General features: G+C 38.5%; 1 protein-coding gene across 17 annotated transcripts in view; it reads left to right on the top strand.

Moving 5' to 3' along the window:
- RAPGEF6 (Rap guanine nucleotide exchange factor 6) overlaps window positions 1–25,848 on the top strand; it is a 232,601-nt gene that overhangs the window by 198,031 nt on the left and 8,722 nt on the right. For 11 of the 17 annotated variants that reach the window (XM_043521418.1, XM_027825383.3, XM_037906903.2 and 8 more), the window contains 6 exons: window positions 2,347–2,567; window positions 9,228–9,419; window positions 12,538–12,672; window positions 14,438–14,551; window positions 20,548–20,776; window positions 24,360–24,871. In XM_043521418.1, the coding sequence (XP_043377353.1) occupies window positions 2,347–2,567; window positions 9,228–9,419; window positions 12,538–12,672; window positions 14,438–14,551; window positions 20,548–20,776; window positions 24,360–24,871 (1,403 nt within the window). The remainder of the gene's footprint in view (window positions 1–2,346; window positions 2,568–9,227; window positions 9,420–12,537; window positions 12,673–14,437; window positions 14,552–20,547; window positions 20,777–24,359; window positions 24,872–25,848) is intronic. The other 6 variants (XM_037906909.2, XM_037906912.2, XM_037906907.2 and 3 more) reach the window with 1 other exon arrangement.

The following is a 25,848-nucleotide window of genomic DNA, read 5'->3' as shown; positions in this document are numbered from 1 at the left end:
GTGGGTTTTGTGAAGCATTATTACTTGGGAGCCTGGATCATTTGGGCTTTTGGCCTTATGCCTTCTTGTATACCTGTGAAATATGTACATTTCCAAATAATGGTTGCATATCCTGCCACATGTGATTTCTTTAACAAGTCAATTACCTTTATAAATATGTTTACACGGCATTCACTTTTAAAAGAAAAGTTATTCCTGTGAATGCTTTATAAGAATGTTCAGGCATAGTTTATACGAGTTGTATTTGAAGCTTACTTTATAACTTACCATGTAATGCAGCCATCATGATGAACATTTATAAAATATTTTCTTGATTTTAATATTGACCAAGACAGAGTTCTCTACCATACCTTGACAATTGAACAAGAGGTGGTATGGCAGTTTGAATCTATGAGAGATTTAGTAAGGGGTTAATAGAGTCTTTTTAACCTTAAGGTCAATAGTTTAAAGCTAGCAAAGCTGGATAGTGACCAACAGATGTAACAATGGATGCTTAAGTTAAACTATTTGATGATCTAGCTGCAATTCCTCAAGGAGCAAGTGAATCTAACTAGAAAAGGAGTACTTGTGGTACCTTAGAGTCTAACAAATTTATTTGAGCATAAGCTTTCATGAGCTGCAGAAGAAGAAAAGGAGTACTTGTGGCACCTTAGAGACTAACCAATTTATTTGAGCATAAGGTTTCGTGAGCTACAGCTCACTTCATCGGATGCATTCAGTGGAAAATACAGTGGGGAGATTTATATACACAGAGAACATGAAACAATGTGTGTTACCATACGCACTGTAAGGAGAGTGATGACTTTAGATGAGCTAATACCAGCAGGAGAGCTGGGTGGGGGAAGAAAACCTTTTGTAGTGATAATCAAGGTGGGCCATTTCCAGCAGTTGACAAGAACGTCTGAGGAACAGTGAGGGGTGGGGGAGCGGAAATAAACATGGGGAAACACTTCCAGTCAGAGAACACTTCAGTCTCTCTGGTCACTCGATTAGAGACCTAAAAGTGACAATTCTTCAACAAAATCTTCAAAAACAGACTCCAACGAGAGACTGCTGAATTGGAATTAATTTGCAAACTGGATACAATTAACTTAGGCTTGAATAGAGACGGGGAGTGGATGGGTCATTACACAAAGTAAAGCTATTTCCCCATGTTTATTCCCCCCCCACCCCACCCCCCTGTTCCTCAGACGTTCTTGTCAACTGCTGGAAATGGCCCACCTTGATTATCACTACAAAAGGTTTTCTTCCTGCCCTCCGCCCCCCCGCCCGCTCTCCTGCTGGTATTAGCTCATCTTAAGTGATCACTCTCCTTACAGTGTGTATGGTAACACCCATTGTTTCATGTTCTCTGTGTATATAAATCTCCCCAATGTATTTTCCACTGAATGCATCCGGTGAAGTGAGCTGTAGCTCACGAAAGCTTATGCTCAAATAAATTGGTTAGTCTCTAAGGTGCCACAAGTACTCCTTTTCTTTTTGCGAATACAGACTAACACAGCTGCTACTCTGAAACCTGAATCTAACTAGGCAGCCCTTTTGGCAACCTCAGAGACCAAAGATTGAAGGGACATGGAAGGCTTACGTACTCCTCCATAGACCGAGTATCTCCAAGTCAGGGTTTAAGCATATTGATAGGCCAGTAAGAGGAAAGCATGGACTGTCACTGTCCTTCTATGCCTGTCATTTTGAGAAATAGAAGATTGCAGTTTCCTATGCTGTCAGTCCAACAAAAAAAATACATATATGCTTTGTTGTGGGCATCATTTCTAGGTGGCAAAACAGAATGAAGAGTGATCAACATAATGGCTTTGTATATATGAGACTGCTTTTCTTTTTATCAGAACTTTACCAGTTCTTCAGACATTTTGGGGAGCTTAGTGATAGAGTAAGATAATTCAGTAATAGTTCACCACTGCAAGAAATTAGGTTTTCAGTCTCAGATAAACATATGCTAACGACCAAATTACTTAAACCAACTTCAACACTGTTGGTACATTTGTCTGCCAGTGTAACCCAGAATTGAAATGGTAGGGATTTTGCAGAACAGAACTGCAAAATACAGCAAAGCTGTATAGGCAGCTTACACAGCATTTTGCCTGGTTCCTGGCAGTTCCACACTTTCACGAGTAATCATTTCTAGACTCAATACACTGTTGTCATTTTACCAAATTACTCTAAGACAAATGTTGTTTTAATGCTATTCATCTCTTTAACTCATTTGCATCAGCATGCACGAGCCCTAACTGAAGTGTGCTGGTATTAATCTGCTTCAGCATATGCTACTGTAGCACTTTATTCTTGAAGTGAGCTTGAAGTTTACTGATTTGCCTTTTCATTTTGTAGGTCTCTGAGCCAGGGCAGCACAAATTCAAACATGCTTGATGTTCAAGGAGGTGCTCACAAAAAACGTGCTCGACGCAGCTCACTCCTTAATGCCAAGAAGCTGTATGAGGATGCCCAGATGGCCAGGAAGGTGAAGCAGTACCTTTCCAATCTGAATGTGGAAACCGATGAGGAAAAATTCCAGATCATGTCACTTCAATGCGAGCCTGCCTACAGCACTTGTAAGTAAAGCAAACTCAGTTAGACAAGGTTGCTGGTGGAAAGGATTACCCTCCTTGCCATATGAATCTGGTTATATATGCTGTTGTGCTAGAAACATAACAATATGTTTGCATAGAAGAAAGGACTGTCACTTCTTGATTATATACAAGATTTTTAAATGATGACCGTACAACCTTCAAATATAAATTTAGGAATGTTTTTAACAAAAAGCGTGTCCCGGTAGTAAGAAATGTATCTGTCAGTGCAGACGCTAAAAAAAACCCTGCTGATGCAGTTTCAGCAACCCAGCATTTGTCTTTCTTCTGTCTTTGGTTGCACTTGCACAAGTCTGGAGTGACAGCTCTTATTTTTGACCTTCAGTTGCTAAGTTGTGCGTCATTTAATAAGTCTGCCAGAGAATCCTGTAGTACATTTGATCCATTCTTGCTGCACTGTCACTTTACAGAATTAAGGAAGGATAAAAGTAACATTTACCAGATTAGCTGCAAGGAAATGAAAAGACACAAAACCAATATAGAAACTAGCCATGGATAAGGAGTAAATAAGCAATTCTTGCATTATGGCTTACAGTAAGAGATGATAGCAGGGAGAAAGTTATGCCAGTATTGCCAGCATTGAGTGATGAGACTGACATGGCTTGACAGTCAAAAATGAAGGGCAGCAGCGGGAAAAATCTTGTAAACTAAACTCCTTTGAGACTACCTTACTAAATAAGCTTTAGTCTCATCTATATTTTACCCTTATATAGTACACAGTTCAATAAATTCCTGTTTTTTAAAATTAACGATTATAATTGCATGTGGTTTTGATACTTAATTATTTTTGTAAATAAAGTTATTGACACCTTAACTAAGGTGAGCTAGTGGGGAAGGAATTAAGATTGGTAGAAGGACGAAAAGATACATATTTGCAGAAATGATCACTTTGCACTTAAATACAGTCTTTCATCTGAGGATTTCAAAGCCCTTTCGATTAATTTAGATAAGCCTCTGAAATCCCTCATCACATAAATAGCATTATGTCCATTTTATAGCTGTGTTAACAGAGCACAGAGAGTAAGTGAATGACTTGCCTAACTTGGAGTCATTTGCAGAATGAAGAATAGGACTTGAGAATTTTGACTCTCAGGCTGAATACTTAGCTCTTCCCTTTAGGATGACAGTAATGAAATGGATGATAGATACACCAAGAATTCACTTGCTTGCTATGTATCCTCCCTGCTCTGTTAACATGGTGTGTGATCTTGCCATATTGTTACCCAGTATATTGATTTGTATTCAGATATTTTCCATTTCCAAAGCATTATTTTCCCCACTTTCACCTCCACAGGCAAGTGTGGTGTACAGACATGTTCCCTTGGTCATCTTGCAAGGTATATAGGCTCTTGTTTTTGTTCCCCTCTTCTCACCCCATCCCCAATGAAATTGTTTTGTGGCTACATGCTAGAGTGTTCTCAAGAAGTAAGGAGGAGTAGCAGTTATAACAGCAACAACCCAGGGAAGTCTATGTGGGAGGGATTTGGGTGTTTGAAGGCAGGTTCTGGAATGGAACGCTCATGGATATATAGCCAACAGGGTTGTCTTCTCCGAGTTTAGAGCTGAAGTTTGGCTGGACCTCAGGAAGTCAGTGTTTTGGTACTAGAGCAGTGGTTTTCAACCTGTGGTCCATGGACCCCTGGTGGTCTGCAGGCTTTGTCTAAGGCAGTGGTTTTCAAACTTTTTTCTGGGGACCCAGTTGAAGAAAATTGTTGATGCCCGTGACCCAACGGAGCTGGGAATGAAGGGTTTGGGGTGTGGAAGGGGCTCAGGGCTGGGGCAGAGGGTTGTAGTGCGGGGGTGAGGGCTGCGGGGTGGGGCCAGGAATGAGAGGTTCAGGGTACGAGAGGGCTCTGGGCTGGGGGGGTGCAGGCTCTGGGGTGGGGCTGGGAATGAGGGGTTTGGGGTGCAGGAAGGGCTCCAGGTTTGTTGGGGGCTCAGGGCTGGGGCAGATGGTTGGGATGCAGGAGGGGGTCAGGGTTCTGGGCTGGGGGTGCAGGTTCTGGAGGTGGGGCTGGGGCTGGGGATTTGGGGAGCACGAGGAGGTTCCGGGTTTGGGAGGGGCTCAGGGCTGGGGCAGGGGGTTGGGGTGCAGACTTACCTCTGGCGGCGCAGCCGGGGTGCAGAGGCAGGCTTCCTACCTGTTCTGCCACCGCGGACTGCGCTGCACCCCGGAAGCGGCTAGCAGCAGGTCCGGCTCCTAGGCAGAGGCATGCAAGTAGTTTTGCGCGACTTTCATCTGCAGGCATCACCCCTCCCCAGCTCCCTTTGGCCAGTGCTTGGGGCAGGGGCAGCACGCAGAGCCCCGTGCCCCCTGCCTAGAAGCTGGACCCACTGCTGGCTGCTTCCGGGGCACAGCAGAGTGTCTGAAAAAATCGGCACTAGCCTGCCTTAGGTGGGTAGCATCGCAGACGGGACTTTTAACGTCCCGGTCGGTGGTGCTGACCAGAGCAAGGCGACCCAATGCTTTACATGCCGCGACCCACGGTTTGAAAAATACTGGTGTAAGGGGTCTGCGAAAGATTGTCGTTACCATAGAACTGTGGTTTTCAACCTGTGGTCCACGAACCCCTGGGGGTCCACAGACTGCCTGAGATTTCCAAAGGGGTCCACACCTCTGTTTGTAATTTTTTAGGGGTTCACAAATGAAAAGGAGGTTGAAAAGCAGTGTACTAGAGCAATATTATTTTATAGGAAAGTCTGTTAAGCAGTTGAGTGTCTGATCTACCTGTTATTACTGTCTTCGCTCCTTTTTTTTTTTTTTTTTAAATATCAGAATCTAAGTTTAAGTAAGACCTGATCATCAAGAAATGTGTGCCAGGTTTCACATCTCTCAAAGATGTAAATAATACCAATGTTTATTTATAAGCATTTTAATCTTTTTATCCATTTAATGTTTTTATCAATTTAAATTTTCACAGTTGTGGAAAATTAAGGGGGGAGATTAGACAATAATTAGTTAATGACAGTAGACACTGGGATTGAGAAAGTTTAAAGCTTTATAACCATTAAAACACAAATTGTCAACATCACATGTCAAAATTATACCAATTTATATATCCTTCAGACAAACTCTTTAAGTTCTCATCAGCATTTTTTCTTACTTTGCCTATCTAATTTCTATTATCAATGGAAATATTTTTTTCATTAGTATTTGTGCATATAGTGAAATTGATGTTTACTGATAAAAATCGAATCTTTCCAAGCCTATGGGTGTGTTTTTAAGGAATATGCAGGGACACCATTATCAGTGAGTGTCCAGTGCTGTTCCATTTTAGTATTGAGAACAATCTCAGAAATACTCATTAATTTTAGAAAGTGAGTTTGTGATTAGTTTCTTGTGGAGGCCCTTTTATCCCCCTATAATTTTCTGTTAAATGACACCTGCCTAACAGGTCATATTTCCAATTTTTTGACAGTATCTTCATCTGTGAATTGTAGAGGGCTTTCTATTTAAGATTTCTCATAATGTTGTTGCTTATACAAAACATTTATTAAAAGTTCTTTCTGCAATGGAAGTGATTTGGGGCTCATGCAAATGGCCAGGCTTGAATCCAATTAGTGATTTTGAACTGTTGGCACTGTCAGAGAATATGCCAAGAAATTTAAAGGAAAAGAGTAGCTTGTATGAACAAAAAAAGCCCAGCATGAACACAGCCTTTTTTCTGCTGCGTGTGCTGTATGTTTGGCAAAGTATGGTTGTAACACAGTTTGCTCACGCTTGGAGGCAGAACCATGCATTACATTTTATATTCAGTTTTCTCCTAACAGAACATATAATGTGGAAGTCTCAGTATATGATTTATGTGCAAACTTAAAAGATGTCCCTATCATGCCCAAGTGTCAGAAACATGAGTGTTACGAGGTCATCTTTCAATTCTCTTAAATAAATCATGGCATCCAGACTTCAAATAATGTTTATCCTGTTTGTGCAGCACTATAGTTATGTATTTGTTTAGATTTAGGGTCTATACTGACTATTTTAATTCCATGTGCCACAGCAATACAAGTCAGATTTTTGTGATGCTTTTACAAGGGGGTATTAAATGGACACATGAATAAATATAGTACAGTGAGAGCTGTATAGCTGACTAGCTCGAATAACAGGAAAGCAAACCTTATGATTCAAGTTAAAAACTAACAGCTAGTGGGAGTTGCTTAGGAATCTTACTACCCTTTCCCTAAACCTTAAAAAACACTTTCACAACTGGAAGACTGCAAAAATGAGGACAAGGGTTGCTCTCTTCTCAGCTATCAGGTTTAGGTCACAGCCAAAGTTTGACCACAGGAACTAGTTTTTTGACTTGTTCTGTTATGGCTAATCCTATTTTCTGACTTTAAAACCATGCCAGGGAAGTGGAAAGAATTGTGAATGAAAAGTACACAGTGGCGTAACCTACTATGGCCCTAATTTAGCAAGGTACATAAATGTGTACCTAATTCATTTAGTCCCACTCCAGTCAATGGGATTAGTTCTGTGCTTAAATTTACACTCATGTTAAAGTGTCTTCCTGAGCTGGGGCACATATATATATGTGGATTCACATGTGGATAAGCTTTCTGAAGAGAGAGATTCAGAAATGCACAAACACACTGCTTCTTAGCAAGGTGGATTGAATTAAATCAAGGTGATTTAAATCACTGATTTTAATCATGATTTAAATCAGTGTATTAAACATTGATTTAAATAATCGATTTAAATCTGTTTTCACCTTTATATTTTGCTGTTATTTTCCTAAAGAGAGGTTGATTATCGGTGATTGGTAACCACTAAAATATGTTAATTTGCAACTCACTATAGCCTTTGCATGAAACTTGGTACTTTTTTTCCTAACCAAGAGAAAACACTATACACATTTCTTTAAGCAATTAGCTATTCAGATTCTTAATTTTTACATTTTTAAATTTGTTAGAAAATGGTGAATGATGCATTTTTTATTTACTAGAGGGTTAATTTTTTTACTTATGATTTGTGTCAGGCTCTAGATCAATGGAATGTGGAATTCAATTAAATTCATAATACAGCATTTTCAGGTTTTTTATTAACACTACTTTAATGTTCAGGCTTCATAAGAAAAGTAAATTTGTAATGTGAGTTTTGCATTTAAAACTGATTTATTAAACAAAGAAAGTATTATCAGTAGTTAGTGAATTGAACTGATTGTTTCTGGTCAACTGGTCCTTAAAGTTTTTAAAACTAGTAGATGTCATCTTCTCACAATTACAGTAATTTTAAATTCATGGTCTGGAAGAGGAAAACATGCTTTCCTGCTTTTTCAGCTCCCAGTCGGTTTAACTGTGAATGAACTAGTCATTAAACCAGGTTCATCATGTGAACTGGGGACCCAACCCTTCCCATGTCCCTTTATTTATGCAAATGTTGCAGATGTTATGGGGTGGGGCAGTATTATTTTCCCCTTTTCCCTTTGCTTACAGCATCCACACATTGAACTGAACTAGCTGAATAAACTGAAATGAAGAAAATATTCTCTCTGCACCTGCAAAAGAGTCTGTTTCTGTCAAAACACTTCAACTATCTTGTTCCAGGTTCTTAGCCAGTGACTTCCACCAGTTCAGTGATTTAACTTTCTTTAAAAGTTTGGCAGCAAACGTGCTGCTTGAGTATTATTATTTTTATTTAATTTAAATTATGTTAACAGATGATAGTTTAGACATTAGCATAAGTTATTATAACTTAAAATTAATTTATACAGTTCTTATTTTTAAGCTCAGTCCCAGCTGTCTTGATTGATTGATAGATTGATTTAGCATGATCATCAGTTGGCAAGAGCAAACAGGACAAATGCACAGTTTTGTCAAAAAAGTAGTATGCAACCCCTAGTGGGGTGCAGAGGAACATAGGGGGTGGGGTGGGAATTGGCAACACCAGCCCCACATGGGAGGGAGAGCAGCCCAGACTGGGCCAGCCCCACACAGGAGAGAGAGCTCAGGAAAGTGGCTTGGGCCCATGCCAGCCCCACACATGGAGGACAGGGGGACCAGGCAGGCCCCATGTGGTATCCCATTTTCCCTTTGGGAAAATACGGTCACCTTTCTTCTCTGGAACTGCCCAGGATATAAATACTTGGTCACCTGGAAGGGCATCGCCTTCTCACATGCACTTCATCCAGCCACTTTCTGTCCAGGTAAACTTTTTAATTCCTTCCCCTCTGCCACCAGTTGTAGAGGGAGCTTCCTATAGGGGAAGCTATCTCTTTTCTTCCAGCAAGCTGGACAAAGGATGCACTGCGTACAGTTGCAGTGAGGACACTTTCTGTATAGTTGCGAAGTTCATGCTTTTCAATGTTGTAATTTTGCACTGAAATCTCAAGTATGTTATTTGTGGAATTCAGTTATAATGGGAATAAATCAAATAATTTCTCATTGCATTGTGTGCCTACATAACTATTCGAAAGAGCTTTAGGAATATTTTAAACTTGTTTTTATGTATTTGCCTCTGAAATCTAACAAGACTGGAGTGCCTTGAATAGATTATCTGTTATAGTATAGACTGCTGTTTAAAAGGCTGTTATTGTCTGGTCAGTCATTTTCTTCAATATCGCTATCATAAATCTTGCAGATTAGAGTGCAAAGTTACTAATGTTCCATTTTTCCCCATAACAGTGACCAAGAATTTAAATGAGAGAAGAGGCGCAAAATCCTCAGAAATGTCACCAATACCTATGAGGTCAGTTGGTCAAACCACAAAAGCCCATCTGCATCAACAAAACAGAATGAGCCAAGTTCTCCAAGTTCCAGCTGTTAATTTGTACCCTATTAGAAAAAAAGGACCAGCTAAGGACCATGTCACTTTCAGTGAGTATTTGCAATTTGTATTTCCAGTATTCAAAGTAGAGTAAATTTGTGTGGTTAGTAAGTTTGAGAGGGGGAGAGGGATTGGATTCCAAACCAACCAAATATTTGAAATATTTATTATGGAAGCATTGCAGTCAGCTCAATAGTTCAAGGTTTCATTTACCCTTTTCATTTACATGTCTCACTCATTTCCATTTAATTATGTAAAAGAAAGCATAATGTTTATCCCACAAGAAAGAACAAAACATACCTTAAATTATTTGCACAACTAAGTTTCTAATACCTTTTTAGTTCTTAATGTATCTAATTACAAATCCCATTGTATGTAAAGATACTTTCTTGCTTTAGTTTCATAGGCCTCTTCTGTAACATATATGTTAGCAAGAAAATAACGATTGCCTCAGAGAGTGCTATTTGAAAAAGTAGAACTAGTTCAGTTTCTGAACCAGGCTAATTAAAGTGAATACAAACCTACCATCATAACCGGGCAGATAGCAGGTGATTTAGCATTGTGCCTAAAAGTATATATTTATTCTTCTGAATGGAAATCTTACAAACCAAGTAGAATTACATTCCTTTTTGCTCTCATGACATAATGAATATAATACATTTTAGTGAGTGTAATCACAGACTTAAATCACAGGAAATTTAATATTTCAATCTGGAGTACCACTGTAATGGCATTATGGTCAAACAGAACAACATATGTTTTAGTGTTATTAGTAACTCTTAGTAAGCATCAAATAGTATTTTATTTGTGTTTTCTGTTATCTAAATTTACCAATGTCTGAGGCTCTCAGGGTTATATACTAAAATGCTGCTAAATAATATCCCTTTGACCTATTTCAATCTCTGAAATGTATGGTGTTTGTTTTTTGTTTAAGTCTTCATGACTTTGAATGATACATAATATTTTAAAGCTAAAACAATTTTAAATGACATATTAAATTATTCCATAAAACATTGAATAAAGTTAGTGAATAGCGTAAAATAATTCTGCAGTGAATTGTGCATCAATTTCCACTTCAGAACTCAAAGAAGACATCAGGAAAGTTAGTTCAACTTCACAAAAGTTGTTTTCCCCTTATTCTTACTGTTATTTCAAACATGGACATAGGAAGTTAGAAAACAAATCTATCTTTAAATTGGCCAGCAGAAATTGATTCCTCTCAAATTGTTTTGTCCATGATTGCTTGAAGATGCAGGTTCTGTCAGGCACACAGATTTTAGCACTGCAATGTGAGTGAAATACAAAACACTAAACTCTTTATCGCACGTCCTGACTCACTGCCTCTCAGCTTCTTAACCAGCACTATGGCACATCAGATGTTTTTGCCACATCTTACATATCTTTCTGTAAAATCTAAATCCAAAGGAATAAAGTGTGTTAAAGTGATGTCTTTCAGGGAATGTAACTTTTTATAGTAAGCTTATTTTCCATCTTCTTCTTATTCCCTCTCCTAGTTGTAGGAAGTAGAGTAGATGGTGGACTTGAATAGCTTTTAAATTTTATTCATTCACTGTGTCATTTGAAGTCCTCCAGCTGAACAGACTCAACCTGGTATTGGAGCTTGACTGCCAGAACTATGTGGGTCTGTTTTCACTTACTCTTACCTCCTTTATGTAAGGAGTTTAGGACACCTGTTGAACTACTGGATCTCAGGCTATAACAAACCCTCATTAGTCAGATCCTTCTTTAACCAGTTTTTTAAACCTGACATTTCACCTCTGCATATTTGGATGCTTACCACACGATATGATTACTAACAACAGATGAAATACGTTGGTGAAATAGAAGTACAATACTTGACTTAGTCTGTAATACCCCCTAAGCTTCAGGAAAGATAATCTTTCTGAGGAAGAAGTTGTTTGGGGAATAAATCTCTCCTCCGTGCACTCATGGAATTTAGTAAGAATGATTTCCAGGCCCAGCCAAATTTCTTCTGAATTCTGTGGGGTGTGAAGGCCAAATATTTGTCCTTCCTCAGGCTTATGTGGTACAAAGGGCAGTACTGGTCTTTTACTGAAAACAACTTTTAATTTATCCATTCTTTTATCGGTTTATATTGATGATAAAGAGCAGCCTCGTTTTCTTATGTCATGAGCAATAAAAATACTACAGCAGTTGAAACATCAAGTCACTTGCACAAATACTGAATTTTAATTTTTAAATAAATATGGGGCTAAAATTTTAATGGTTGGCATGTAATCACCTCTTTTGTGCACACAGATGACTTTTTAGCACTTACATGTCTATTTTCATACATAATAACCTGATTTATATGTGGAATAGTGGTAATTTCCCAGGCACATAGTCATGCAATTGCAGTGCATTTTTCTGTGCAGACCTCAGGCCGCCTCCTTTAAAAATCTGGCCTCAGAGTGTTCTCTATTAAAAATGGCATATGATTCTGCTTTAATCTACTCAAGTGTCTGTGCAATTTGAGGTATTCCTAAAGCTTAATTCGTGGTGTGACTGCGAAGATGTCTTATTTCTCTCCTGGATGTTTGAAAAGTTCAGTGTTTCACTAACAATGTATCGGTAACTTAACTGAATGTTTAACTGTAGTATACTACACAGGACTTACTAGTGGAGAATGGAAAAAGCCAATTTCTATGTTTTGCTTCAACTACGTTCTCTGTATGCTTTTATTTTTTTGGTTTTTAGTATGAATGTAGAGCTCAGAACAGGTGCTGGATTGACAGCCCTGGATACAAAGTTCTTTATCTCTTCCCCATGCCATCATAACAGTGTATTGGGAGGAGATTTCAGGCTTCATAGCTTATTCGGTCCTTAATCTTTCTGCTAAGGCTTTCTAACAGGGTGTCAATTGTGATAGTTCCTATTGCCACCTGAAAGCCACTAAACTCATTTGAGATGGACCACTGAGCAATCATCAGATAGCAATATCCTTTGACCACTTCTGACCTGAGTTAAATTTGAAGTGTCAACTCACTACTGCATTACTAATCTCCTTAAGTAATCCAACGTCTCTTTCTGTTCATGCTTTTACACTAGCCATTGTGCAGCCTCACCCTTCATTGTAATTAAAACAGATATCAAACGTATTACCTTGAAAGTAGAACAGTACAAAGTAAATTTCTGTCATCTTCATAGGTACGGGTTCTCCTCAGAAGTCACTCAGTTTGTCTGAGGAAGTAAGTAGTAAGAAACAAACAGAAGATAGTATATCTATGGCATCCTCTTTGCATTCCAGTCCTCCTGCTTCTCCTCAGGGCTCTCCACACAAAGGTAGGAGTATATGCTTCTATACTCTACTCAGGTTTCCATCTTAGGAACTCAGTATTTTGTTATACTATAAAGGTTGTTATGGATTTATCATTTATTTAAGTGATTCTGTGAGTATAGCAACTTTATGTCAAGAGTAATATTAGAAATAAGAGTGTTTTTATAGTAAGAGTGGATTAATGTATTTCTGTACAAATTAATATACAATACACAATTTTCCCATTACAGTATGTACATTTTTGAGACTTAGGTCTGAAATTAGACGTTGTTAAAATTTTGAAAAGCACGTAAGTCCTGTTTTCAAACGTGAGTTAAGCACTTAGGAGCCAAAGTCTCATTGACAATCTATGTGATAAAGGCTCCTGAGTACCTGAATTACGTTCACAAATGGGATTTAGGTGCCTAAGTAATTTAGGATAACATTTTCAAAAATGTCTCTGTCTGAGCACTGCTTTTGGTGAATTTAGTGTATGCATGTCGTGAGCACTACACTGTTAAATTAATCTTATACCTGGGACATTCTACCTCTCTTGAATCTTTTTCCTAATCATACTGTAAGTCTTTGTTTTACTAACTTTAATGTGTTTTTATTATTAAAATTGGTCTTGCAAAAAACATTAAATACTTTTTTCCTCCATCCATCAAAAATCATTCTAACCAAACCCTTAATTTTTGCTGAACTACTGTGCAGACATGCTGTGACTGGAGATGCAGGTGCAATGCCAGATAGAATTCAGGATCTTGGTGAAAACTTTGTTACTTACAAAGGTGTATTGGGAAATAAGTAATGCATCCTGCCGAATCCTGGGTCTCACCATTTACATTTTTGTGTTTGTATGCTGGGTTTTTCTTGCTATCATGATGATCTGTGGGTCCACTTATTTTTAAACCCTTTGCCTTGAAGGACCTACATCACAATATTCACTAGTCACCTTTGGATGGGATTCCTTTGGAAGCCAGTTAACATCATGCTTACTAGTCAGCCAGAGTGGTCACTGCTGAATAGTGTAAGGCATTTGTCCCACCTTCCTTCATCCTGAACTGTTGTCTCTGAATTACTGACAACCCTGAGAATGAGGGATTGGATTGGGAACCATGCATGGCAATTTATTGTTCATCTTACACTTCTCAGCAGGTGATCATGCTTGGGAAGATCTCATGAGAATTTGCTTCTGGCACCACATGACACTATTTCTTTTAGGAGGGGTCATTTGTTTTTGTTTTATCATCATAATACACATATAAAAGAAGTGTCTGTGTGGCCTTACTATTGAATCCTGCTGCCAGTTCTTATTCTGATGAGGTTTTCAAGCATTACTTTTAATTGTATGTTTCTATAAACATGTGATTTCCATTAATTTTCATGTGGTTCCATGAGAATCATGTTTAGTTTCTTCTGGATGATTTCATTAGTTTGACTTGCTTTTATCATGTAGGATTTTTTGTTTGTTTTGTGGGGGGGAGGGTTAGCACCAGCTTGTTTTGATCAAGGTAGTCTATATCCCATCTTGTATGTTGTACTAACATTCATTACTGAATTAAAATTAAAAATATACTTCACAAATAACTGAAATATCCCATCTCAGTCCTAAACTTCAGTTAGCTCTTCTATTGCAGGTTCTATTCTCTTTTATTCTCTGAGCTCTACCCAAAGGAGTCCTTATGCAGGATTTAAGAAAAAAAACCTTTATTAGGTTAAAATCAAACTGTTAACTTTGCTGTCAGAAATTTTGTTATTTACAAAGATTTGTACGTTGTTTCTTTGTAGTTGGTAACATCCAGAGGTCTGATAACTGCGGTCAAATGAATCTCTCTGGTTCCTCCTCATCACTTGCCAGTGAAACCAGCAACAAGAACAGTGGGCAACGCAGCTATGGAATAGGTGGGATTTATTTACAAAAGAAAATTCAGGAGATCACTGGCAGAACAACACATGGTTCTGGCAGTAGTGAAAAGAAAGAAAGTGAGGATGATAGAGACAAGGCAGAAGTTGAGAATAAGCACAGAAAAAGAATGAGATCCCCATTTGGAAGACATAGGGAAAGAAGTTTCTCCAGGGAGAGAGCAGCTTTGACAAGTAAAAAGGAGGCAGATCACATTCAGGCTACAGAAGGAAATGAAAAACTAAAGGACATAGACAGTGATGCCCTAAGTACAAGTAGCCATGGCAACAGTAATACGCTTGTCTGGTTCTGTCCACAATTGAGGCCCAAGAGGAGGAAGACTATATGATGTACTTTCTCCATTTTATATCAGGCATTTAAATGGTATCAATATTGTACATATGCATTTATTCATGTTAAAGTATGTGTGTATATATATTTTAGTTTCTAACAAATACCCCTCCACCTAATCTTTTTACGGGCAGTTCTTCACCTGAGACTGGCCTTAGAAATCATTTAAAATATTTGAATTAGTGTACTTTAGTGCTAAGGTTAGAAATTCTATGTAAACATACAATCCTTATTTATTTACATTACCCAGTAAATTTTAGTTTCTTGAAATCCGCAGAAATATTAAAATCTGTAACATTATTTAGACTTAAAAATACTCAATATTTCTGCAAACTCCTGCAAATATTGCTTGATAAAAGCAGCCACTGTATCATGCTGCCTTATGTTTCTGTCAGATATACTTTAGTGTTCCTTATTGGTGACAGTGTAGTAAGCTTGATTGCCCACGAATGTACATTATGATATAAATCAATCCCTTTCTATTCCCAGCCTTGACTTCTATTTTTTTTTTTTTTTTTAAAGCATGGTATCTCCTACTGGTCTGTGTTTTACCAAGCTAAACTCCCAAACCAGGCTTAGGTTATTATATTTACAGTTAGTATATGTGTGTACACACATTATTATTTATTTTTCAGATAGCGCAGGTCTGTTTCACAACAGCTACAATAACTCGTTTGTAAAGCTATTTGAGATTCTTAGATGAAGAGTGTTTAAAAAAAATCCACTATAGTGGGTAGTGTTTGTTATGATGGTCTAATTGTTTAATTTCAAGAGTCAGCATCTGGGGTAAAAGGTCTCTTAAAAGTTATACATGTGTGTAGGTTGGCTTTTCATTAAGAGGAAAAAGTAATAAAGATGCTTAAATATTTAAATTCATGAAAGACATAGAAGAAATTTAGAAATATATTGTGTTGCATATCAATATACTGAAAAGTAAAGAAATTGAGTTTAATCTAAAATGCCAATCTTAAATACATTTATTTACTCTAAAGTTACAGTTACGCTCATGTTTATCAAACTAGAGTATCTGTTTCAAAGTTTAATTTATGTGCCCAAGCTTCAAAAACTGTAAAAATAATCGGTAAATATATTTGAGTTATACAGCATGGCCATTGCCTCCAAATGTCAGGTTATTTGATCAATGTTATCTTGGTATACATGGCATCAGTCATCATGCTGAGTCGTACATGTCACTAAAATTGCTTTCGTATAGACGCATCTGTTCAGATTTTTCTCTGATTCTGAAGTAAATTTTTCACTGTCCAGTACAAAAGTACACCATGTAGATTTTTACTTAAAGATGAAGTGAGAAACTGTTGATTCATGCTGGTACAACTGGGAAAGAATCTTGATCTAAGAACAGTGCATCAGCTGCAAGCTTTGTATGGTCTCCTGTGAAGAAATTAGATAGTGATTTGATTAATTTACCAGGAGGCTAAGTGAAGTCTCTGTTCTCAAATGTCCCACTGTCCTCATCAAATGAAGGGTCAAGTCTTATGTGCATGTATGCGTTTGTGTTTGTACTCACAATATAACATACCAACTCTAATATTTAGTAAGCGTTATCTGTCTCAGTGCAGGCAGGGGAAACTACTCAAGTCTAGCTTGAAATAGAGTGGACTTTGTCCAGTCACCCTGTGGGAACCCTCAAGCAGGATGAAAATCTAAATATTAAAAGAAGGTAGAAGCCTTAGTCTAAGGCATGCTTCCCCCAATCAAAGCATGACCCACAAATGGTAGGGGAGACAGTTATCTTAAAACAAAATGTTTAAAGAAAGCAGATTTGTGAGACACCTGCTCATTAGTTAATTTTGCTTCTGCTTCTGTTTTACCTCTATTTTAATTCCAAAAAAAGGCGATCATAGTTGGACAGAAAAACAAGAGCTGACCCGACTCACTACAAGAGGCCACTACTTTCTGCAAATCAACTCATAGACCAAATCAACCCAATTATTAATATAAACAAAAAACTTCAGCGATCCAGCCAAATTTCCACTGACAGCTTATAATTTTTTATGAAAAAGAGCTCAGAGGGATCATAAAACCAATTGCCATAATTTTCTTCTAACAGAGTTTAAGTTCAGAACGAGAGAACAATTTAACTGTGACAGACAGTGCAAATGATATGCTATTGAAAATGCATCTGTTCTGTACTCAGAGGGAAAGCACAGAAAAGCTGCAGGAGGCCAACCAGTAAAACTGCTATAACTAGTACAAGATATCAGCTGCTAGCAAAACCATAATAATCTTGCAACATATGTTACTTCATTTTAAATAGATTTCAGAGTATGTTGGTTACTACGTAAGGTAACTGAGCTGATGTATTAGAAATAGTTCCACTCAGAACCAAAGTTTGTTTTTGACATCCTGTCCTTTCAGTACCTTTTTTTATTTTTGCTCATACATGTCGAGGGATAGCTCAGTATGGGGGGAGGGATAGCTCAGTGGTTTGAGCATTGGCCTGCTAAACCCAGGGTTGTGAGTTCAATCCTTGAGGGGGCCATTTAGGGATGTGGGGCAAAAATTGGGGATTGGTCCTGCTTTGAGCAGGGGGTTGGACTAGATGATCTCCTGAGGTCCCTTCCAACCCTGATATTCTATGATTCTATGATTCTATGTCTCAAAGAACAATATGTCAGTCATTAAATGCCAGGCAAGTATCCATAACTCTTATATAACTAAAGTCGAGGCATGTAGGGTCCTTGTTTGGTAGGTAATGGACTTTTCTGTCACTTGTTTTCAAAAACAACGCACCCAGCTCGAGGGAGTGTATTCAGTTTGTTTGAATTTTACAGTGCACCTAACAGCGAAATTGGTTGGAGTGAAAAAGAAACTTCTGTGTATTTCATAGTAGTGTTCAAACTCTTTGTTTGAAATCTACCTACAGTAAAGGAAGCAAACAGGGGCCTAATGAAAGCTGGTGTGATTGACTTCAGCTCTGAATCTGATTCAGTGAGTCTAGAGCTATAGCACAATCCCAAAACCCACTGATAGACAAATTTACTAGAACTGACAATTTCGTAACACAACAAATGACAACTTTTGGTAGTCCATCTCTTAATTTTGGTAGCCCACATAACCTTCAATGCAAAAATTATGCATGTTACCAAAGCTAGGGAGGAATGATTTGGACCACTCTGTTGTCTGTCTTCTTCCTTCTCCTAATTTGTCTCAATCCATTCCTCCTCCCCCCACCCCCCCCCAACCTCTTTTGAATCTTTCTCTGTATTTTCCCTTTCTACTCTAGTTCAGGTTGGCAGATAACGATACAGAATTACTAGCAGTCCTTCACTATGCTAGTTGAGCTGTAGTGCCTGCTGTGATTGAAACACTCACCATCCTAGTCATTTTACTCTCAGCACATATTTGTTAAGCACTTCCATGGAGAAGCATTAGGCTACACTCCAGCTTCCAGCATTGATTGTCAAAAACTTTATGGGGCTCCCATGACACACCGATGAGGTTCAGCTTGCACTTGAGGACCACTAACTTAAACCGAAAATTAGCCTTAGAGTAAAAAATTAAGTACTTATATGTCCATTTACCCCTGTTTTCATCAGAGTTGGGAAGCTAAAAAGTTAGAGCCCATTTATCTAAAATTGATATATTCCCTGAGCTGTTTTTGAAAGGGTGGTGTGTGTTAAATTTAAAAACAAAAAACGAGCTCTAATTTGAAGTCTAGCTGTTACAGGTGATTTGTGCAACTCTTACCATATCTTGGACTATGCTATTTAGGGATGAATATTGTTATGTGTCCCATAAATCAGCCTCAACATATGTAAATTTTTTTATGAGACTAATTGATTCAATAGGGACCCACAAACACAGGTCTTCAGAAACAAAGTACATCGTGTCTGTGCTCCAACATCAGGATAATTTTTTAATCCACATTTCACACATGGCATAACAGTACTCTGGCATTGAACTGGTAGAGCTGACTTTTAGTTACTGTATCAAATCACATGAAAAAACATTTGTAACTCTAGCAACCCTGGTATTAAAATACAAGGCAGCATCTTAGCTGCTTGATGCAGGTTTTTATATTTATATTTTTCACGTAGCATCCAGAGTCAGGATTGCCAATGATAAGAGGTGAAAGATTAGGTTTAAACTTGTTTGAAGTCCAATCACATCCTGACAAAAAAGGAGTGTTCTGTTGCCTCTTGGAAAGAGCAATTTGGTGCATATGGGATTTTTCTAAGTTGACAGCCTTCCATGTTGCCACTTGGTTTCTGCAGCAGTGCAGAGTGGGTAGTGAATTAGATTCCTCCACTGAATGCAGCTGTGGCTATTCCTCCTAAATTGTCAAGGCCTGGGGTAGAATTAAAATCTACAATGAACATAAGAAAATTAGCAGGAAAAGAAATATAACAATTTCTGATTACATTTACTTTAGTTACTATTATTACATTTGTTTGTACTAGAGTAGCATCTAGGAACCCAAATCAAGGATCAGGGCACCATTGTTCTAGGCGCTGCACAGACAAATAACTGAGAGGACAGTCCCTGCCCCCAGAGAGCTGGCAGTTTAGGTGTCGAACAGAATATAAGAAGTTGACAGAACAGACATATGGGGGGTGTGTGTGTGTGTGTGTGAAAGCCTTTAAAAAATCTCCCCTAGAGCTATTAATCTCTTATTTTCACTCCCAAGCTGTAGAAGAAAAGACTTGGTTGGTTTATAGGGGTTGTATTGTTTATGTATGTGTGTGTGAGAGAGAGAAAAAAGAACACATTGAGAGTGACCCCAAGCAGAAGAAAAAAAGTTGTGCATTTTGTTCTGAAAGTGGTGAGCCTGCCGTGGGAGTGCGTTACACAGTGCAGGTCCAGCTGCTGTAAAATTTCTACCTCCCATACTTGTGAGCTGCCCACTTGAGTTTCCTGATTCATAATGAGGTAAATAAGAAAAGTGAGATGGAGCATATGTCTTATCCTTCAGTGTTTGTAAATTTTGGCAATGATCAGCATACCCTCATTACACCACATGTCTACACTTGCAAGTGAAGGCGTGATTTCTGACACGGGTAGGCATACCTGTGCTAGCTTATGTTTAACGTGTACTCTGGTTGCTAGCCCGTTCTGAAGCCCGCCACCACGTCTGGTGTTTTGCGAACAATGTTCTTACGTCTAAACTATTATTATTGCCTATACTAGCTAGATTAAAGCTGTGCTACAGACAGGCCTTTGCTTGCAGTGGAGACACCCCCCATTTTCTGTTGAATTTCATGCACAATAGGTGGTACAGGAAGATTGGGGGAAATACATTGTCTCACTAGCCAAGGTTGTTTATAATTGTGGCTGAGTGGTTGTTGCACTGAAGTAACCTGACACACCAGCCTGGTATTCATGGGGCAATTTGTTGCCATTGCTGATTATATGTAATGTTAAGTTAACCTCTTGGTTTAAGTGGGTCTTGGCTGTAAGTACCAGCTGATTTTGGTAGTAGCACGTTGTACTGATAAATCCTGATTCCTGTTATGAAAGGTAGTGGCATAAAACCTACAGAGAAATAGGCATGAGGGAGAGGGATCTTTCTGAATAGCTTTACTGAAATATTTTTAGTGCTTTAATGTGGTGGTGAATAAATAGATTTCCCCTTCTCTTTTTGATGTTTTTTCCTGTTTGCTGCATGTCTTATCTCATTTAGGCTATGCCCTCATACCGTCCACTAAATCTGATAACTTCTCAGACTCCAGCCACAGTGAGATCTCATCGCGGTCCAGCATCGTGAGTAACTGCTCTGCCGACTCAATGTCTGCAGCCCTACAGGATGAGAGATGTTTGCCTCAGTCTCTTATTGGGATGGATTCAGCAGGAGCAGCAGAAAGAAAAGAAGTTCCTCAACCATCGGCTGAGTATAGCCAGCCTAGCATTGGGTGAGAAGTGTTTGTGCTGTGGTACTTGGCTGACTAACGTAAGGAAAAGGAGCAAAATGCTTTAGTCAAGGCACAGTTAAGGGTTATGCTGTAATTATTATTATTAACTTGTTGACAGCAATCAGTGTGCTTGCTGTTTTAAAACATAGGGGAAGACAGTTTTTTGCGCACAAGGAGTTTGCAGTATAATTTAGATAGACGAGCTTCTCTGCATCAGCAGGTTTTGGATGGATGTCTCTTGCAGGAAAATGCAAATACACTGAGAGCTTGAAGGATATTTAACAAATTCCTTGCTGTACAGTGCTGAGGAAGGCAGCTGAATGAGAACAGCATGCTAGCAGTTGTCGCTGGTTATCAGTAATATCAGTCACTTCAATACTTTAATGTTTAATATGTAACCCAAACATTTTGTAAGTTGTTTTTATGATTGTTGAGGCTGATTAGAAACTAGTTTCCCATCTTTTGCCTCCTAAGGTTCCCATACCAGACAGTTTGTTGCCTTCTTAGTAAGATGGCTGCCACCAGTAGCTCATTCAAAGATGCCACATATATCTAAAAACGTTGGGCTTGATCCTGTGATGTGCTGGGCCATGACAACTTCTATGGAAATCAAGGGGCTCAGTATCTCTTGGGATCAAATGCTGTCTTTTCAACCACAATGTATTTTATTCAGGGAGAGAGATTCTCTTTACATTTGAAATATCAAATACCTGGGCTGAGCTAGTAGTCAGTTTTTAAGGAGTCATATTAATGCTTGATATGCAACACTGGCAAAAATCTGCCCATGGAGAGAAGTGAATGATTTTTTTTTTAATGAAAAAATAACACACACTTTTCATTGTTGAATACTATGAGAAGCTGTGTCTACTTGTGTAGCTGTGAAACCCAACAATAATGTGAGAAAGAATGAGTATTTTGTAGTGCTTTCTCCTTATCAATGAGACTATTGGAGAGAGAGTGCATTGCTAAGATAATATAACTTCTGAATATTTACCAATCCCAGTTTTTCCAATGTGATAAAATTGGAAATAATAGATCTATTAAAGGTGCACTTTATAAACTAAAATAATTTTTTTCTAAAAAGCACAGGACCTTCCAATTTCATCAGAAATATGACATTTATTCACCGCAGACGTAGAATAGTTAATTAAATACTCCAATGTGCCAGGGTATTGAAGCACATAAAATCACAGTTTTTGAGAACGCATACTGTTGCATTAAGGATAGTATTGCGGCCTGAACTTGGTATTTTCATGTGTTTATAGTTTAAAATCTAATCCTCCCAACTCTGTATTATTGCTACGTTTTAGTTTCCATAAATTTTTGTGAAAAAATATTTTTTTGATAGAAAAGTTCAAAAGATAGAAAGGCAAGGGAATAAAAAATGCTTCTAACACAATTCCTAGATTCCATAATGTGTCAATATAATGTACATGTTCATGAATGGAAAAACTTTTTCACTAGGAGGGTGGTGAAACACTGGAATGCGTTACCTAGGGAGGTGGTAGAATCTCCTTCCTTGGAAGTTTTTTAAGGTCAGGCTTGACAAAGCCCTGGCTGGGATGATTTGATTGGGGAATGGTCCTGCTTTGAGCAGGGGGTTGGACTAGATGACCTCCTGAGGTCCCTTCCAACCCTGATATTCTATGATTCTATGAATTTTATATATTATTCTTGATATTCATTTATAGCGCAATCCAGAGCTGATCAGAGAAGTTTTGAATGGGCGGTCAGCTTTATAGCATATTCCCTCTGACTCTGTTTGTGTGTCAGCTCTACAGCATGCTGGCCACTTCCCTACTCCTTTTCTGCCAGGTGCACCTTTTAAACCAGTCGGTGTCTTTAGATTTTTTTTTAGAATCTCAGCGTTTAGCGAAGTTAACAGGTTTTTTTTTCCCCAGTGCCTCGAAGTAGCATCGCCCAGTAATGGTCTAATTGATTTCTTAGCTGCTCTGAAGCTGTGCACTTGAAACTGTCTTAGGCTATGTCTACCCTACAGCTTACGTCAGCAAGACTTACGTCGTTCTGGGATCTGAATATTCGACACTCCCTGAGCGACATAAGTGTTGTTTTTTTTTATTACAAATACTTGCACTGTAAATATGAACAAAAGGAATAGTATTTTTCAATTCACCTCATACAAGTACGGTAGTGCAATCTCTTTGTCATGAAAGTGCAACTTACAAACGTAGATTTTTTTTGGTACATAACTGCACTCAAAAACAAAACAATGTACAACTTTAGAGCCTAAAAGTCCACTCAGTCCTACTTCTTATTCAGCCAATTGCTAAGACAAACAAGTTTGTTTACATTTACAGGAGATAATGCTGTCTGCTTCTTATTTACAATCTCACCAGAAAGTGAGAACAGGCATTTACATGGCACTTTTGTAGCCAGAATTGCAAGGTATTTACGTGCCAGGTATGCTAAACATTCGTATGCCCTCTCATACTTCGGCCGCCATTCTAGAGGACATGCTTCCATGCTGATGACGCTCGTTAAAAAAATAATCCATAAATTAAATTTGTGACCGAACTCCTTAGGGGAGAATCGTATATCCCCTGCTCTGTTTTCCCTGCAGTCTGCCATATGTTTCATGTTATAGCAGTCTCGGATAATGACCCAGCACATGTTCATTTTCAGAACACTTTCACTGCAGATTTCAGAAAACACAAAGAAGGTACCAATGTGAGATTTGTAAAGATAGCTACAGCACTTGACCCAAGGTTTAAGAATCCGAAGCGCCTTCCAAAATCTGAGAGGGACGAGGTGTGGAGCATGCTTTCAGAAGTCTTAAAAGAGGAACACTTAGATGCAGAAACTACAGAACCCGAACCACCAAAAAAGAAAATCAGCCTTCTGCTGGTGGCATCTGACTCAGATAATGAAAATGAACGAGTCAATCCACACTGCTTTGGATTGTTATTGAGCAGAACCCGTCATCAGCATGGACACATGTCCTCTGGAATTGTGGTTGAAGCACGAAGGGACATATGAATCTTTAGCGCATCTGACATGTAAATATCTTGCAACACCAGCTACAACAGTGCTATGCAAACGCCTGTTCTCACTTTCAGGTGACATTGTAAACAGGAAGCGGGCAGCGTTATCTCCTGCAAATGTAAACACACTTGTTTGTCTGAGTGACTGGCTGAACAAGAAGTAGGACTGAGAGGACTTGTAGGCTCTAAAGTTTTACGTTGTTTTATTTTTGAATGCCGTTTTTTTTAATACATAATTCTACATTTGTAAGTTCAACCTTCGTGATAAAGAGATTTCACTATAGTACTTGTATTAGGTGAATTGAAAAATACTGTTTCTTTTGTTTTTTACTGTGCAAATACTTGTAATAAAAAATAAATATAAAGTGAGCACTGTACACTTTGTATTCTGTGTTGTAATTCAAATCAGTATATTTGAAAATGCAGAAAACATCCAAAAATATTTAAATAAATGGTATTTTATTATTATTTAATAGTGTGTTTAATTGCGCAATTAATTTTTTTAAGTCACTTGACAGCCCTAGTTATTTTTCTACAAACCTGTGTTTTTTCTTTCTAATTTATTTTGTCTTCAAATTTAGTTGGTCACTAACTAGACCTGCTATAATCAGAGGGATGGCTGTCACATCTTCCATGAGCAATGAGGAGATCTCCCACGAGCATATCACAATAGAAGCTGCGGACAGTGGCCGTGGAAGCTGGACTTCATGTTCAAGTAGTTCTCATGATAACTTTCAGAATATCCCAAACCAGAAAAGCTGGGATCTCTTGAATTCTTACCGTCACACTCATCTAGATGGACCCATTGCTGAAGTAGAACCCTCAAACTGTTGCCCTGAAGAGACTTATTTGTATTCTGAAGCCTTTTCCAAAAATAACTGGCAGTCAAAAGCCAGCACAGAACACGATCAGTCTCGGCAAAGCTGGGCCTCCTCAAGCTCTCTGTCAGACACGTATGAAACAAACTACGGGACAATTAAACGGAGAGGGCTGGAGCACTCTACAGCAGAGCAGACTGAGGTTTTGGACTGTAAGCCAGCCACTGATGCAAATTATAAAACTGTTACTTCAAGTACAGAAAAAGGCCTGATAGGTAAGCCAAGCCAAAAACCTGTGGAAGCTTCCACATCTGTTTTGCATTTTAATATTAAGTTGTTAAGAAATTACATCAGCAGATCTGGGGGCTGGGTTGCATATTAAATCCAGTTTTACATGTGGTTTAAATCAAAGTAGTACCCAGACAATGTGTTTTCAAACCAACTTTTTTTTTTTTTTAAACTAGGAAAATTAAAAGAATAAAGCAACATGCTTCCTTACAGCCTTATGGAAATGCAGGAGGCCTATGTTCAGGGAAGCATCAGGCATTTCTACATATGCTCTCAGTGTTCCTTTATTTCTTGAGACTCCTTTGGGATCACCTTTTTTTAATCCTCCTCTTTTGCTTCTATCCCACACAACCCTTATTGCTCCACATTTTCCTCTGGCAAGGAGGTCTGGACATGCCTCCTGTGGGAATCCACTGACACTGCTCCTTCCAGCAACCAGTAAGGGAGGAGGTTGACTAGTGATGCAAAGAGACTGAGCACACTGTGTCCATAACACTCCTGTCCCAGGGAGCCCAGAAGCTATGCAGATTCCCTTCATAGCATCACGTTGCACTCCCTGCTGTTAGATTGCTTAGCCAGCTGACGTTTGCATACTACAGGAGAAAAACACACTTTCTCCTCACATAAAATATGCCTTCCAAAGGCATATTTTATTAATGTGCACATGCTCTTTCAATGACGTAGTGAGTAGGGTTGCCAAACCACCAAGACTAAAGGAGTTGGATTGCAAAAAAGATTAAACATGGAGTAAAACTTTCTAAAAAATTGCTGAAGTTAGGGGATGAAACTGAAACCCAATTTAATTCCTGAGCAATTTGCTGGAGGGACTTACTTTATCATCATAGGGTAATTGCCTGAGCAGACTTATCCTGATGTCACATATAGGGTGGAGGCCTTCTCTTTTTCTGGCTCTGTGGAAAAGGTGAGCTTGTCTAAGAAAGTTTTCATAACCCCCCTCCAATTT

Source organism: Chelonia mydas, chromosome 8 (assembly GCF_015237465.2).
Source record: "Chelonia mydas isolate rCheMyd1 chromosome 8, rCheMyd1.pri.v2, whole genome shotgun sequence".
NCBI classification, from domain to species: domain Eukaryota; kingdom Metazoa; phylum Chordata; order Testudines; family Cheloniidae; genus Chelonia; species Chelonia mydas.
This window is presented reverse-complemented; position numbering and strand designations above follow the sequence as displayed.